Consider the following 14,661-nt stretch of genomic DNA (forward strand, 5'->3'; position numbering starts at 1 on the left):
TTTTTTTTGGGAAGATTACAAACACCATTCAATAATACACAAGAAAAACTCTCATCACTGATATATAAAGTTATATATAACTTAGCACTTCCATTAGATGACAGAGAAACAAAGAAAAAATATCCCTGGATATATTTTATTAAAACGATTTTCATTAAATGTGGCCTGAATAACCTATGGCTTAATCAAGAAGTAATAAATCACAAGTGGTTAAAAAACAATGTAAAGCAAAAGCTAATCGATTTATTTTTAAATGATTGGTTGTCGAATATGGAAAATGCAAGCAACAGTATATTTTATAGAATTTTTAAAAAGGACTTTGGTTTCTCACCAGATTTCCAAATAGACAGTTATTTTCATTCATCAAATTTAGAACAAGAAATCATAGAATGCCTATTGAAATAGGCAATTGGCGTAGAATACCACTCAACGAACGACTATGTACTCACTGCAATAACAAACTAGGAGACGAATTTCATTATTTGTTTGAATGTCAATTTTTAAACGATGAAAGAAAACAGTTTCTAAAACCTTACTTTTATAGACATCCCAATACATTTAAATTAGAAAAACTAATGAATACAGGCAGTAAACAATCACAGATAAATCTATATAAATTTGTTAATATTATTCTTTCAAAAATTAAGTAACTATATGCAATATAGTGAATTGATAGTTATATATAGTGATTTGCTTGAAAATTTCCATTCATAATTTTGAGTTTTTGAATGTATGTATTACATTATATGTAAATATATGTACTGTAGTTATATGTTAATCATTGTCGATTTGCAGATTTTTCACAAACATATATGTATGACATGCTGTAGTTTAAATTATTATCATTATGTAAAATATTAATATTGTCATATTGGCGTAATAGGATGTTAGTTAGAAACAAGCTGTGATGTATTATTAACATGTCTCATGTCAGAAAAACAAAATATTGAATTAAAAACCCCTTTGACTTCCTATCATTTTGTTTCGGATAGGTTTTCTCATATATTAAGGGGTTTTCGTATGACTTTCTCTTCTTTTACAGTATTTCGTTCGCCAAATTCGATTAAATATATCTATATAATTTTTAATTAGGCACACACTTGTAAGATAATCATTTTCTTATTTACAAGTGATTCAAATGTTATATTTCTACTATTGATACAACCTTATTCATTGAAAATTGTCTGAAATGTTTTCCGACCTCATGTGAATGACTCTCCGATACTCGTATTGGGTATCATATAAATTGTAGTTAAAAATTTACAATGTATCTGCCGCCATGTATGTATATATGTTTTGTATATGACCTAATTTGCCATGTGTATGGTATGAGCGAATAAACGGTGTTTGACTTTGACTTGACTTGAGCAGATGTGTAAATAGATAATTGAAACCATGGGATTTATTGATAGATAATTAGTGACTGATTGTAAAATCATTAATAATAATTGGTATAACGGTTACCAATTATACAGACAGTTATTGAACAAATTAAGATACAGCTGTTAATTCAAATTTATGTATATATTGGTTGTTATTTCAATATTGTGCATGCCTATTCTAATTATGATAATTTTGAATATTTTCCATTTATAAAAACGACGGAGATGTTACATGATAGCTTTATCATCTAAGGGTTATCTGCCCTAGTGAGTTAAATACCTAGGCACAGCCACATGCTTTTAAGTTCTAGTTAGATATCGTACAATACATGTCGCAATAAATAGTTAGAGCACATTTAGTGTCGTTCTTATATTTATATGTATTCCTCCATAACATAACACATGGTGTCAAGTTTTAGGGCAAGTCGAGATTGTATTAATAACTTCTATACTTGTCCTTCAATTGACTTAATACTTCACACAAATATTGACAATCATCTTACAGTTAGCTTACATATTTTTTTTTTATTTCAACCAGGTTTTCACAGTGTTCAACTGTTCAGAAAGGTCAGCGGAATACAAAAAATACAAACAATAACAAGATAAACAATTTACATGTATATTGTTGTGCGATGATTTTGCTCCGCGGTATGGCGCGTTCTGTAAACAGCATTTTATTTTTGTCTTTTTACCTTCACTTTACCTCTAGTTTACTAATTTATTTGAGAAAAACATCACGAAAACAACAGTAATCGTAAATCAAATAGACTGTACCAGGACAGACGGACTTTTGGCAGCCAAATGGAAATTCGATCTATTGTAACGTTTCTTCCCTAGCTAGCTCGGACAGGCTACCTTAAATTAAACTACAACCCTATTCTCGGACTACGTTGTCCCAAAAATTAAGTATAAAATTAGTAATATTTACACGTGATTAATGATTGCTTACAAAACCAATGATTGGAGAAATAATTATTATGGTTCAAGAATTAATGTTTAATTATGCCAAAACCAAAAACGCACAAACAGAAACACTACAACACCTATGCTATAACTTCAAACAGGACCAGCATACAAAACGCTTATAAACCAATCTCACAATATAACAGTGAAACCCGCAGTCCTAAATGTATAGCTTGTACGGGGAATCAAACCATTGACCCTGTTCCGTCTGTATCGCAATGATCCAGGCTTACTAAGAGGCCAAAAAGAAACCTCACGGATGTCCGAACCTGGAAACTAGAAGCTGTAGCGCAATGCTTCACTTTAATTCTCCTAGCCTCCAATAGTTCAGAACCCGCCCTAAACAGTACAAAAAGAACCCTCAAAGCTTCCCTATATATTAACGTGATGTTCTTACATCGGCGTCGAGACACGAACTAACTATTGTTATGCCTTTCGTTGGTTTTATACTGTAACATCACGTGACTAAAATGGAAGGGTCCATTTTAACAAACCCTATGGGCGAAACCATTATATATAACTTATATTACAGAGTAGGGGTGTCAAGTGCATTAATCTTTAGAAAAAGTAGAAAACCATTTAGAATACAACTTCTATCGTATTAATTTATCATTTATTTGCTAAATTTAGACATTTAGTACTAAAACCATAACATTTATATTAAATACACGAAATCATCCTAAAGAATAGCGATAAAGCGAAAATCAAATCCTTAATAAATTTCACTAAAACAGAAATGTTTATTTTCCGGGCTCCAGACTACATGATTCCAGGAACATTACACTATGTGGTGGAGTATTCGGACGGAATGATTTTGGATGGAAACCGAAAAATGACCAAACAGATTTCTTTATCACTTCTACAGAGCGGCGACGTTATGCTAAACCCTGGACCTTCTGGTAATAGTTCGATGAATAATTGCAGTGTTTGCTTTAAAAATGTACGCAAAGATCATCAAATTTTACTTTGCTCTACATGTCGTCACTGGATTCATAAAAAATGTTCCCAACTAAAGGAAAGAAACTATCAAGATCTTAAATCAGAATTAAATATTAATCTATCTGATAACTCATTAACATGTCCTCCGTGTGCCATATGCCCTGAATATAACAATTGCTTTCATTTTTCAGACTCATTTTTAGCTCTACTGGCCAAAGGCCAGAAGAGCTTATGCGATGGTAATGTGTACGTTTTATGTGCATCCGTGCATCTGTAAACAATTGCTTGTGAACACGATACAGTCTTCAGTTTTGATTGTATCTCTATGAAACTTGTACAGTATTTGATATCCAGTAGAGCTCGGTTCCTTTCAAAATCCAGCCAGACCGCCCATGCATGCCTAGAGTATGGGCCTTGAAAGTATAAAAAAAAATCTGTGCGTCTGTAAACAATTGCTTGTGCACACGATACAATCTTCAGTTTTGATTGTATCTCGAGGAAACTTGTACAGTATTTAGATATCCATTAAAGCTCGGTTCCTTTTGAAAACCAGCCAGATCTGCCCATGCATGCCTAGATTATGGGTCTTAAAAGTATAAAAAAATGCTATTTTTAGCTAAGTCTATTTTTAGTCAAGTCTACATGAGCGAAGTCTATTTTTAGCCAAGTTTACATGTAAAGTCACAATTGCTTGTGAATGTTTGTTCAAATTATGTCCCTGGGGTAATTACTGGTCACGCCCCCGGGTTCACAGGTTTGGTACACTTAAATTGGGAAATGTTAAAAACCTTTTTGTCTGAAACAGCTATGCAGATCCTTGCTATTTTGAACAAGACTTAAATTAGTGGTCTGCTACCATGGTTGTTCAAATTATGCCCCTTGGGTCAAAACTGGCACTGCCCCGGGGTCACAAGTTTCCTTATTTAAAAAATATGTTCAAAATCTTCTTCTTTCAAACCACATGGCCCATACCTTTGATATTTGTTGTGGAGCATCATATGATGACATTCTAGCAAAACATTTGAAATTATGCTCCTTGGGCAAAAGCTGGCCCCACCCCTTTTGACTTACTTTTTTTAATTTTTAAAGCTACAGCAATGACATTTTGACCATGTGTACAGTTTTGCAAACGAGCATCAATGTTGTCCTCGGATGTCCCTGACTTTGACCCTTTGACCAACTTTTTTATTTTTAAAGCTACAGAAATGAAATTTTGACCTTGTGTACAATTTTGAAAGCAAATATTTTTTACCCTCAGATTACCTTTACTTGGCACATATCAAAATAGTTTGTGCAACTAATCTGCTTACAACACTTTCTGTCCTCAGATGTTGAACGTGCAGCGTTTTCAGCTAACCCAAATACAAAAAGTGAACTATATAATTATTTGTTGCCTATTACTCATACGATCATGCTCTGGATTGAAAATGACCACAAGAGCCATGCCAGTAGAGCATATGCCCTCTTGGGCCTCTTGTTATCCCCGCACCAGATAAAATAACATCCCAGCGACGAGATGCACCAGGATCATCTGCAACTGACAGTTGCAACCAGTTTTTAAATATAAATGACTCGTTTCATCCTATTCCAGATCCGGAAGAAGACTGGCTACAACCTGGCAAGGAAACAACGGCGGACACCACAACCACAACCCCTATGACTAACGATTCTGTTTTATCTTGCAACACAAACAGCGACTCTTAAGGTTATCAAATACAACCTTAAAACTCTCAGAAATGAAAACAATAATCGCCCGGTGCTAAGCTACCTAAATATTAACAGCATACGGTACAAATTCCATGATTCGTACAATCCTTGATGATAAACTTTCAGATCTGCTCGTAATTGCTGAAACCAAACTGGATGAGAGTTTCAACAACCTCATTACTGCAGATGGATATAAGTTAGGAAGACGAGATCGCAACTGCCATGGTGGAGGACTGATGGCCTTCACCCGTGCTGATCTCCCCTTCAAACGCCGCAGGGACCTGGAAAATGATCAACTTGAGTGCCTGTGCTACGAGCTGTCACTCCAATGGGGGTATTCTGTGCTTGTATCGAAAACCGTCGATGTCAGATCCAGACTTTGAAAATTATACTTCCAAGTGTTTAGACAAAATGTTAACTTTTGAACATATTGTCTGCATAGGAGATTAGAATTATGACTTACTGAAGAGAGAAAATGTAAACCTATTCATAACATTTGTGATAACTTTAGCCAGGAAAATAATATCTCTGAACCTACATGTTTTATGAAAAACTGCAGGCCCACACTTATTGATGGTCATCCTCACCAATGCAAAGTCTTTCATGTGTAAAACTGTTAACTTTAATTGCGGCCTAAGCGACTGTCACAATCTCATAGCTACCAGTTTAAGAGAACAATGTGAGCCATTTATGAAAAAGAAGGTCACTTTCGGGTCATACAGGTAATAAATAAAGGCAGTTTATGAAAGGAATGGAAGATGATGATGTGTAAATATTATACTGTGAACAAACTTGGTACTATGAAAATCATATCAGAAATCAGCCTACAAAATGTTACATACCCAGTCTTTTGTTTTAAACATCATTGCAAAGAAAAATAAATTTGCGCTGCTAATTTATTTTGTTAATATTCATGATTTATGTATTATATAAAATAAAACAGTGGCCACAAGAGCTCGTATATGCTCGCCAGTTCTCACACAGACATGTGTATTAACTATTTGGGGAACACAGTCTGGCCTTCAGGCGGAGTTATCCTGTCAGGTGGGTGACCTGGTGTCGTTGCCAACTATTCTTGTGGGAGAACATCCGGCCACACGTACTGCACGTGTATGGCTTCTCTCCCGTGTGTTTGCGCATGTGAACTTCTAGTGCTGAGCTGGACTGGCAAGACTTTCCGCATACAGAACATCGGAATTTCCCTGAAATGTATATAGTTAAGGAATTGTGGTTATCATGAATGTTGAAAGGAATGTTAAGTAACTAAAATACCGTGCAATAAGTAGCGTTCGTATATCGGATTCTACTTATTGCAAGGTAAAAACTCTGCCTTTTGTAGTACTCGAAACTAGATACGGATTACCTAAAACCACTACTAACTATTGCTGAAAGGGATATTGCATTAGGCAATGGTGGAAAAAATGTAAATAGATATTAATGTTGATCACTTAATAATGCGGCACAACATGCCAAACCAATTAATTGATATGTCCCTTAAACAGAAGTATCAGTTACTGTACCATATTATTGTCACTTACTGTGCATTAGCATGTCCTCGTATAGTCCAGATATTGACTAGCGATACTCATACAATCTTTATTAGCCCATTTTGGCAGAAATTATCACATAATAACAGGATTTGAAATTCACTGGAATAAGTTTATCACTTGAAAATGGTAAGGGCCTTTACCCAAGTATAACTTGTTTAATAACAAAAAGTTATGAAACTGCAATATTTGGCCATACTGTGTGTCATGTTTATGTGACAAATGAAAATGAGCAGATGTACTTCTTGTTGAAACACTCCAGGAGAACTACACTATTAGTTGAAGATTGTTCCTTCCTTTTTCTCTTACCATCACACTTGTCCTTGTAACAAGAGACACACTCAAAAGTCGACATTCATATGTCTAACCATGTGTGCATTCAAATTGCCTTTCTGTGTAAAGGCTTTACCACAAACATTACATTTGTGAGGCTTTTCTCCTGTGTGACAACGCATGTGGATTTGCAGGGCGCCATTCGTCTGACATACCCTACCGCAAATGGGGCATTGTGTTTTATCTGAAAAAGAAAAAAAAATGAAAATAATGTGCTTGGCTGTGCTTTGAATAAAATGCATTGAGATTTTTATATGTGTGATGTGTGATGGTTATTATTTATCATTGCATGTTTCACACACTGTAATATACAATAAAGTTATTGGTTTTTCAATTACACATATGGAATCTAAATGCTAAATATTTAAATTTTAGAACAAACTCAAAATTGTATGCTTTGTTTCAGAATGTGTTGAATGTATATTGCTGAAAAGTATGTCCACGTCAACAAATGTATGCAACGTGTATGTATGTACTTATTTGTTGACCATTACGAATCAGGTACTATTCATAGTGACAACATTTCGTTTTGATGTAATTGAAAAAGTGAAAAAGAGGATTTGGCGAGATTCGATTTATGACAAAAATAACCTTCGAGGATACATTACATAATCCACTGTGAAGTGTGTTTTTTCTGACGTCATTGGTCAGGAAGCGTGTGGCGACAGACATTTGAAGAAAACTCGGTCTTATTGGTTCACAAATAATTTCACCATTTAAACATGATAGCATTTATGTTTCTTTCTACAGAAACTAGAAGACCTCATCAAGGCCTCACTTTGGGCACTTCTGTTTTCTGTAGAACATTTAAAATATACAAACAGCAGCGTTATGCGTAACAACATTTTTTATCCAAACCTGATTGACCAACCCTCTCAGTCCTTTGTAACTATGAAAATCCATTGAAACACTTTTTCCAAAGAGGAGTGATAAAATTTGCCAATTTCAATAAAATAGTATTTGGTATGTGTAGTGCTATACATGTCTGTATAAGATGTTCGTGTTCATACTATGTGGCATTTCATGAAAACACAATTAACTGCAGAATAAAAATATATTATGAACAGCCATGTTCAGTGTTCATTACAAAATAACATGTGTTACTGTTCAATGGTCATCTTCAATATATTTTAATGACCATAGCACCTTACTGAAATATTCAAAGGACTATAACACCCATGGAAGTTATCCGTACCTTATTACACTCCGAAAACTAAATAGCAAGGTCGTATGCGTTAATTTAATTCAATCAAACAAAAATATTCAAACACATTTACATAGCTACATCGTCTTTGTACTACTCGACATATCTATCATGCAAACATCTGAAAGATTCGAAATCTGCCTCATCTGTGTACTCGATGTAAGGCTGAATTGTTGTAATGTTTCCATTAAAGCATTGAAAGATACCCTTAAATAAGAAAACTATAAATATCTCTGACAATTGTTTTTTTTTTTCTTTTATTACAAACATTTACATGAATATTGTTTAACACAAGTCATTTCCATTGTTCACAAATGCTAAATGCGAAACACGATTTTAATACTTAATTTATGTGCACAGTACAATAAAATGAACATGTAAAACATATATATAAAATATAGCATAAAACAAATATGACTACAAACGACACATAATTGCATGGATAAATGGTTACATTTTTTTTTTTTAATTTCTAGATATAGAGTATCTTTAAAACAAGAGCACTGCAGAGTGGACGCAAACACTCTTCTATGTTTTAGAACAATGGACATCACTCAGTTCTGGGCCATGTGCTTATCGTCTGTCTGTGCCAAGTTTCATTTGAATATCTGACAAAGATGACGCTAAGGCTATGACAATATGCAGATTGTATTCTTTGAAAAACAGACAAGCTATTAAACGTGGAACAAAACCTCGAGCTATCACAGTCGTGATAATTACCCCAAGATGCCTGGACATAGGAATACTTAAAGGTCGTTTTGTAGAATAAGGGAGTGAAATGTGAAAGAAATGGCAGATACACAACAGCGTATGCCGACCAACATTCCTATAAATGTTCATGAGTTCAATACTTTTAACACTCCATTATTCAGTTGATTTTTTTTCTCATTCAAAGACCATAACTCTAAGCTTAAGTAAAATGTAAAAGAAATGACGGGTGCACAACAACCCATGCTGACCAATATTTCTATGAACTTCTATAAGTGTAGGTTTTTTCAGCACATGATTTGACTAATTCAAGGGAATTAGCCCTTGTTAGATAGAGTAAAATATACAAGAAATGGCAGGTGCACAACAACCGATGTTGCATTTCCAAGCGCACATTAGGTTAACAAAAAACACACGTTGTAACCCTGCCTTCAGCCAGTCTACGAGCACTGCAATGGAACACCTCAGTCATTTTCCATCGAAAACCACCTCGTTTGCAATCTATTTCCTACGCAGGATTTATATGGATACATGTTAACAATTTCGAATGGAAAACATTTATATATCCGGGTATATTAGCATATAATTATACTCAACAATTTATTCGAGACCCTAAAAGACTACATAAACATTGATACACGTATTTCAGTGAACGTAAGTTATTGACCGCAGTGAAGTGTTTATACCCTTAACATCGTCGATGAGTTCAAAGTGGCTGTGGGGTCCTCCCATATGAAAAAATTATCTTTGGTCAGTGTAAAATGGTGTATTTTAGAGTATTCAATGTTGCTAATAGTACACAGGTGTATCTGGTGGGTAATTTTGCATAACAAATACGCGGTATGTTCTTATTGGGTAACCCATTTTCTTTTATTATTAATATTAACATGAGGTACAGCTTGTGTCTTAATAACACTTATTAAAGCACGCTTATTCTGATTCTGCTTCACACAAAAACTGCATAAAACTTCCTCGCCCAACATAAAAGGAGTTTAAACTTGAAAAAAAAATCGGCCGTATAGTGCCCATGTAAGTGCACTAGCCGTCGAAAAGATAAATAATGCAAAAAGTCAATGAAAAATAGCTAAAATAGGTACAAGAATGGTAAACTTGGACTGAAAACACAGTTTCAAGTCACGCAATTTTCTATTTTCACTTTGTAAACAATCAATCGTTCAGCTTAACAGGTCAATCCTTCAGCTTAACAGGTGAGAATACGTTCCTGAAACACCGAAATTCCTTCCAATGCCGCCATTTTATTCTGCTTCACACAATTCTGTCACTTAAAATTCGGCAAACACAAAACACGTTGGACCCGCTGTTAAACTCTTGTCGTGATGAAACCATTTCATTGTCCATAACAAGAATAAAACACTAATATGAAACATGTTTAACAAGAGATGTTTGTCAAACATTATGCCCCCCTGAGCGCCATGTTGTCAGGATTATATGGACAATTGAATGAAATATGCATGGACCGAAATGACAGCTGATTTGTTGCCATTAAGGCAGTTTTCAGATTATGACCATTAAAGTGTGAGGATAGAGTGTGTTATGACCATGACCTTTGACTCTATGAACTCAAAATCCAGAGTCATCAGCTGGTCACCAGAAACCTAAATGTCAAGTTCGAGGGCCATGGGTGCAGGCATTGTCAAGTTATCACACAGACAAGTTTTTTTCGTTCTTCAAGGTCACTGTGACCTTGACCTTTGACCCAATGACCCCTTAAATCATAAGGGGTCATCTACAAGTCAGATGCAACTCCAAGTCAAGTTTGAAGGCCATGGGTACAGGCATTGTTGAGTTATCACTCTGACAACCTTTTACCATTCAAGATCACTGTGACCTTGACCTTTGGCTCTATGAATCCTAAAATCAACTAGGGTGATCTACTGGTCAGGCTTAACATCCATGTCAAGTTTAATGATCATAGGTTCAGGCATTGTTGAGATATCAGTGGGAGAAGATTTGTTAACTTTTTTTGCGTTAAAGGTTACTGTGACATTGACCTTGGCCTGATGACCCCCAAAGTCGATAGGGGTCATCTACTGGGCAGGCCCAACCTTCATGTCAAGTTTGATGACCATAGGTCCAGGAATTGTAGAGGTCGCTTTCAAGGTCACTGTGACCTTGACCTTTGACCCCTAAAATCAATAGGGGTCATCTACTGGTCAGGCCCAACCTCAATGTCAAGTTTGAGGGCCATGGGTGCAGGCATTGTTGAGTTATCACTCGGACAACCTTTTATCATTCAAGGTCACTGTGACCTTGACCTTTAGCCCAATGACCCCTAAAATCAATAGGGACCATCTTCTGGCCAGGCCCAACCTCCAAGTCAAGTTTGAGGGCCATGGGTGCAGGCATTGTCGAGTTATCACTCGGACAACCTTTTACCATTCCAGGTCACTGTGAACTTGACCTTTGGCCAGATGACCCCCAAAAACCATAGGGGTCATCTCCTGGTCAGGCCAATTCTCCAAGTCAAGTTTCAGGGCCCTGGGTGCAGGCATTGTCGAGTTATCACTCGGACAACCTTTTACCATTCAAGGTGACTGTGACCTTGACCTTTGGCCAGATGACCCCCAAAACAAAGGGGTCATGTACTGGTCAGGCCCAATTCCAAGTCAAGTTTGAGGGCCATGGGTGCAGGCATTGTCAAGTTATCACAAGGAAAACCTTTAACCATTCAAGGTGACTGTGACCTTGACCTTTGGCCCGATGACCCCCAAAAACAATAGGGGTCTTCTACTGGTCAGGCCCAACCTCCAATTCAATTATGAGGTCCATGGGTGCAGGCATTGTCGAATTATCACTCGGACAACCTTTTACCATTCAAGGTCACTGTGACCTTGACCTTTGGCCCGATGACCCCCAAAAACAAAAGGGGTCATCTCCTGGTCAGGCCCAACCTCCAATTCAATTATGAGGGCCATGGGTGCCGGCATTGTTGAGTTATCACTCGGACAACCTTTTACCATTCAAGGTCACTGTGAACTTGACCTTTGACCCGATGAGCCCCAAAAACAATAGGGGTCAGCTACTGGTCAGGCCCAGCCTCCAAGTCAAGTTTGAGGGCCATGGGTGCAGGCATTGTCGATTTTATTTATTATTTTTCATGTGAAGTTTGATGACCATACATCCAGGAATTGTTGAGTTATCACTCGGACAAGCTTTGGTCTACCGACGGACCGACCGACCGACCGACATACCGACATGCCTGTGCAAAGCAATATACCCCTCTTCTTCGAAGGGGGGCATAATTAAAGAATGATAGTCAGAAGGCTATAATGAAAATCAGCAAAATTAGTCGCTGCCTATTCAATGTTACAGGTCGCTGGTCAAACACAGTGGTTGGTTCCCTTTGCAAAGTCAAAGAACCATGCTTGAAAATCGCTACATATTCAAGTGCATTCCTGTCGTGAATTTAACGATAAGAATTACAGGGTACCAGTATAGCGCTTAGCGTAAGTTATAGTATGACAACTCGAGTATGCCATTCGTATATGCATTTGATAGTTACTCTATTTGTTCTCATGTACACTGCATCTATCTGCCTTATATAACAGCCTAATGCTACAATTACTGAAATCGGCAGTCAAAAGGCAAACAGGCACCGGATATCGACCTTATATGCCCATTTCTCCTAAATTGTAAGTGCATTTTAATTACTGATTAGAACTTTCAAACTCATGTTTACCCTCCTCGGGTCATGATAAAAACATAGATTCACATCTTAACCTATTCAGCCCTGGTGTAACCATGCTTTCATTCAATATCACGTATTAATAAAAAGAAAAAGGCTTGATTGGTGTAATTTGACCCTTACCAACAAAGTTTCTGTATGCCTTTTAGGCTGAATTTAAAGCAAAGTTACATAACAGGTCTTTAGAAAGGGGAAGAAAAAATGGTCTGAATTGGTAAAAGAATTTAGATAAACATCTCTATATCTGAAAAAAAGTACCTTACTGCAGTGTTACAATGGTGGTATCGAAATGTCTAGATAACAAAAATGGCATATAGATTTAACCAATGCAGGCAATAGTGAAATGTAGCACTGACGCATCGTTGTATTGTTATGGAGGTATTGACATGGAAACATGTTGTAGCACTGACGCATCTTTGTATGGTTATGGAGGTATTGACATGGAAACATGTTGTAGCACTGACGCATCTTTGTATGGCTATGGAGGTATTGACATGGAAACATGTTGTAGCACTGACGCATCTTTGTATGGCTATGGAGGTATTGACATGGAAACATGTTGTAGCACTGACGCATCTTTGTATGGCTATGGAGGTATTGACATGGAAACATGTTGTAGCACTGACGCATCTTTGTATGGCTATGGAGGTATTGACATGGAAACATGTTGTAGCACTGACGCATCTTTGTATGGCTATGGAGGTATTGACATGGAAGCAGGTCGTAGCTCTGACGCACCTTTGAATGGTTATAGAGGTATTGACATGGAAACAGGTCGTAGCTCTGATGCATCTTTGTATGGCTATGGAGGTATTGACATGGAAACAGGTCGTAGCTCTGACGCATCTTTGAATGTTTATAGAGGTATTGACATGGAAACAGGTCGTAGCTCTGACGCATCTTTGAATGTTTATAGAGGTATTGACATGAAAACAGGTCGTAGCTCTGACGCATCTTTGAATGGCTATGGAGGTATTGACATTGAAACAGATCGTATTGACATTGAAACAGATCGTAGCTCTGACGCATCTTTGAATGGTTATAGAGGTATAGACATGGAAACAGGTAGTAGCTCTGACGCATCTTTGTATGGTTATAGAGGTATTGACATGGAAACAGGTCGTAGCTCTGACGCATCTTTGAATGGTTATAGAGGTATTGACATGGAAACAGGTCGTAGCTCTGACGCATCTCTTAATTTAAGGAATAAATTACGGGCTTGATGTCATTATCGGGGTATGAACGCAATTGGGCTGGTCAAAGTGTGTGGAGTCCGAAGGACCCAATTGCGTTCATATCCCCAATAATGACATCAACCCCGCAATTCATTACTTATATTTACACCAATTGTTCATGATTTCATTCAATAATTGTTATAAAAATACTTCATTTCATTTAAGAAAACCTTTCAGTAATACTTTCTTACCCATTATGTAAATAGAACGACCCGACTGTAACCGGGAAACATTGTTTTCAAATGATGTCACAATAACGCGAGAAAAGATCAACCACTTGAAATCACTTTTAAACGCAAAATGTAAACACTAATGACAACAATACATTTAAAATTTAAAAAATAAACACTTTCTAAAATGCTGATTTATATACCTGCTGACACAATACAAACAATAACAAGATCAATATTTTTCATGTATATTGTTATGCGATGAATTGCGATCCGAACATATCCGAAGATGTTGCGTTCATCGATTGCTAAATGCAATTGCCGAAAGGCAGTTCATTTAAGAAATGAAAGTTGAGGTGTAAATATTAAGGGATGAATTGCGGGCTTGATGTCATTATCGGGCTATGTCGTTGAACGCAATTGGGCTGGTCAAAGTGTGTGGAGTCTGAAGGACTCCACAAGTACTTTGACCAGTCCAATTGCGTTCATACCACCGATAATGACATCAACCCCACAATTCATTACCAATAGTTTATTTCATTCAAAAATTGTTAAAAAATACTTCGTTTTATTTAAGTAAACCTTTCAGTAATCCTTTCTTGCCCATTCTGTAAATAGAAGACCCGACTGTAACTGGAAACATTTTATCAAATGACGTCACAATAACGCGGTAAAAAATCAACCACTTGGAATCACTTTTTTAACTTAAAATTGAAACACTTATGACAACAAATATTTAACATATCATAAATAAACACTTTCAGAAA

General features: G+C 36.5%; 1 protein-coding gene across 3 annotated transcripts in view; it reads right to left on the minus strand.

The window, feature by feature from the left end:
- LOC128205975 (zinc finger protein with KRAB and SCAN domains 7-like) overlaps positions 1-14,661 on the minus strand; it is a 119,882-nt gene that overhangs the window by 17,549 nt on the left and 87,672 nt on the right. Inside the window, exons 5-6 of one of the 3 annotated variants that reach the window (XM_052908093.1) lie at positions 6,848-7,055; positions 6,094-6,193 (exon numbers count right to left, since the gene is read on the minus strand). The exons of 1 other annotated variant lie outside the window; for it this stretch is intronic. In XM_052908093.1, the coding sequence (XP_052764053.1) occupies positions 6,880-7,055 (176 nt within the window). In that variant the 3' untranslated portion in view covers positions 6,094-6,193; positions 6,848-6,879. Of the gene's footprint in view, positions 1-5,725; positions 6,194-6,847; positions 7,056-14,661 lie in introns of those variants that run through there. One more of the 3 variants, XM_052908094.1, reaches the window with a different exon arrangement.

The sequence above is a fragment of the Mya arenaria genome, chromosome 10 (genome assembly GCF_026914265.1).
Source record: "Mya arenaria isolate MELC-2E11 chromosome 10, ASM2691426v1".
Lineage (NCBI taxonomy): Eukaryota > Metazoa > Mollusca > Bivalvia > Myida > Myidae > Mya > Mya arenaria.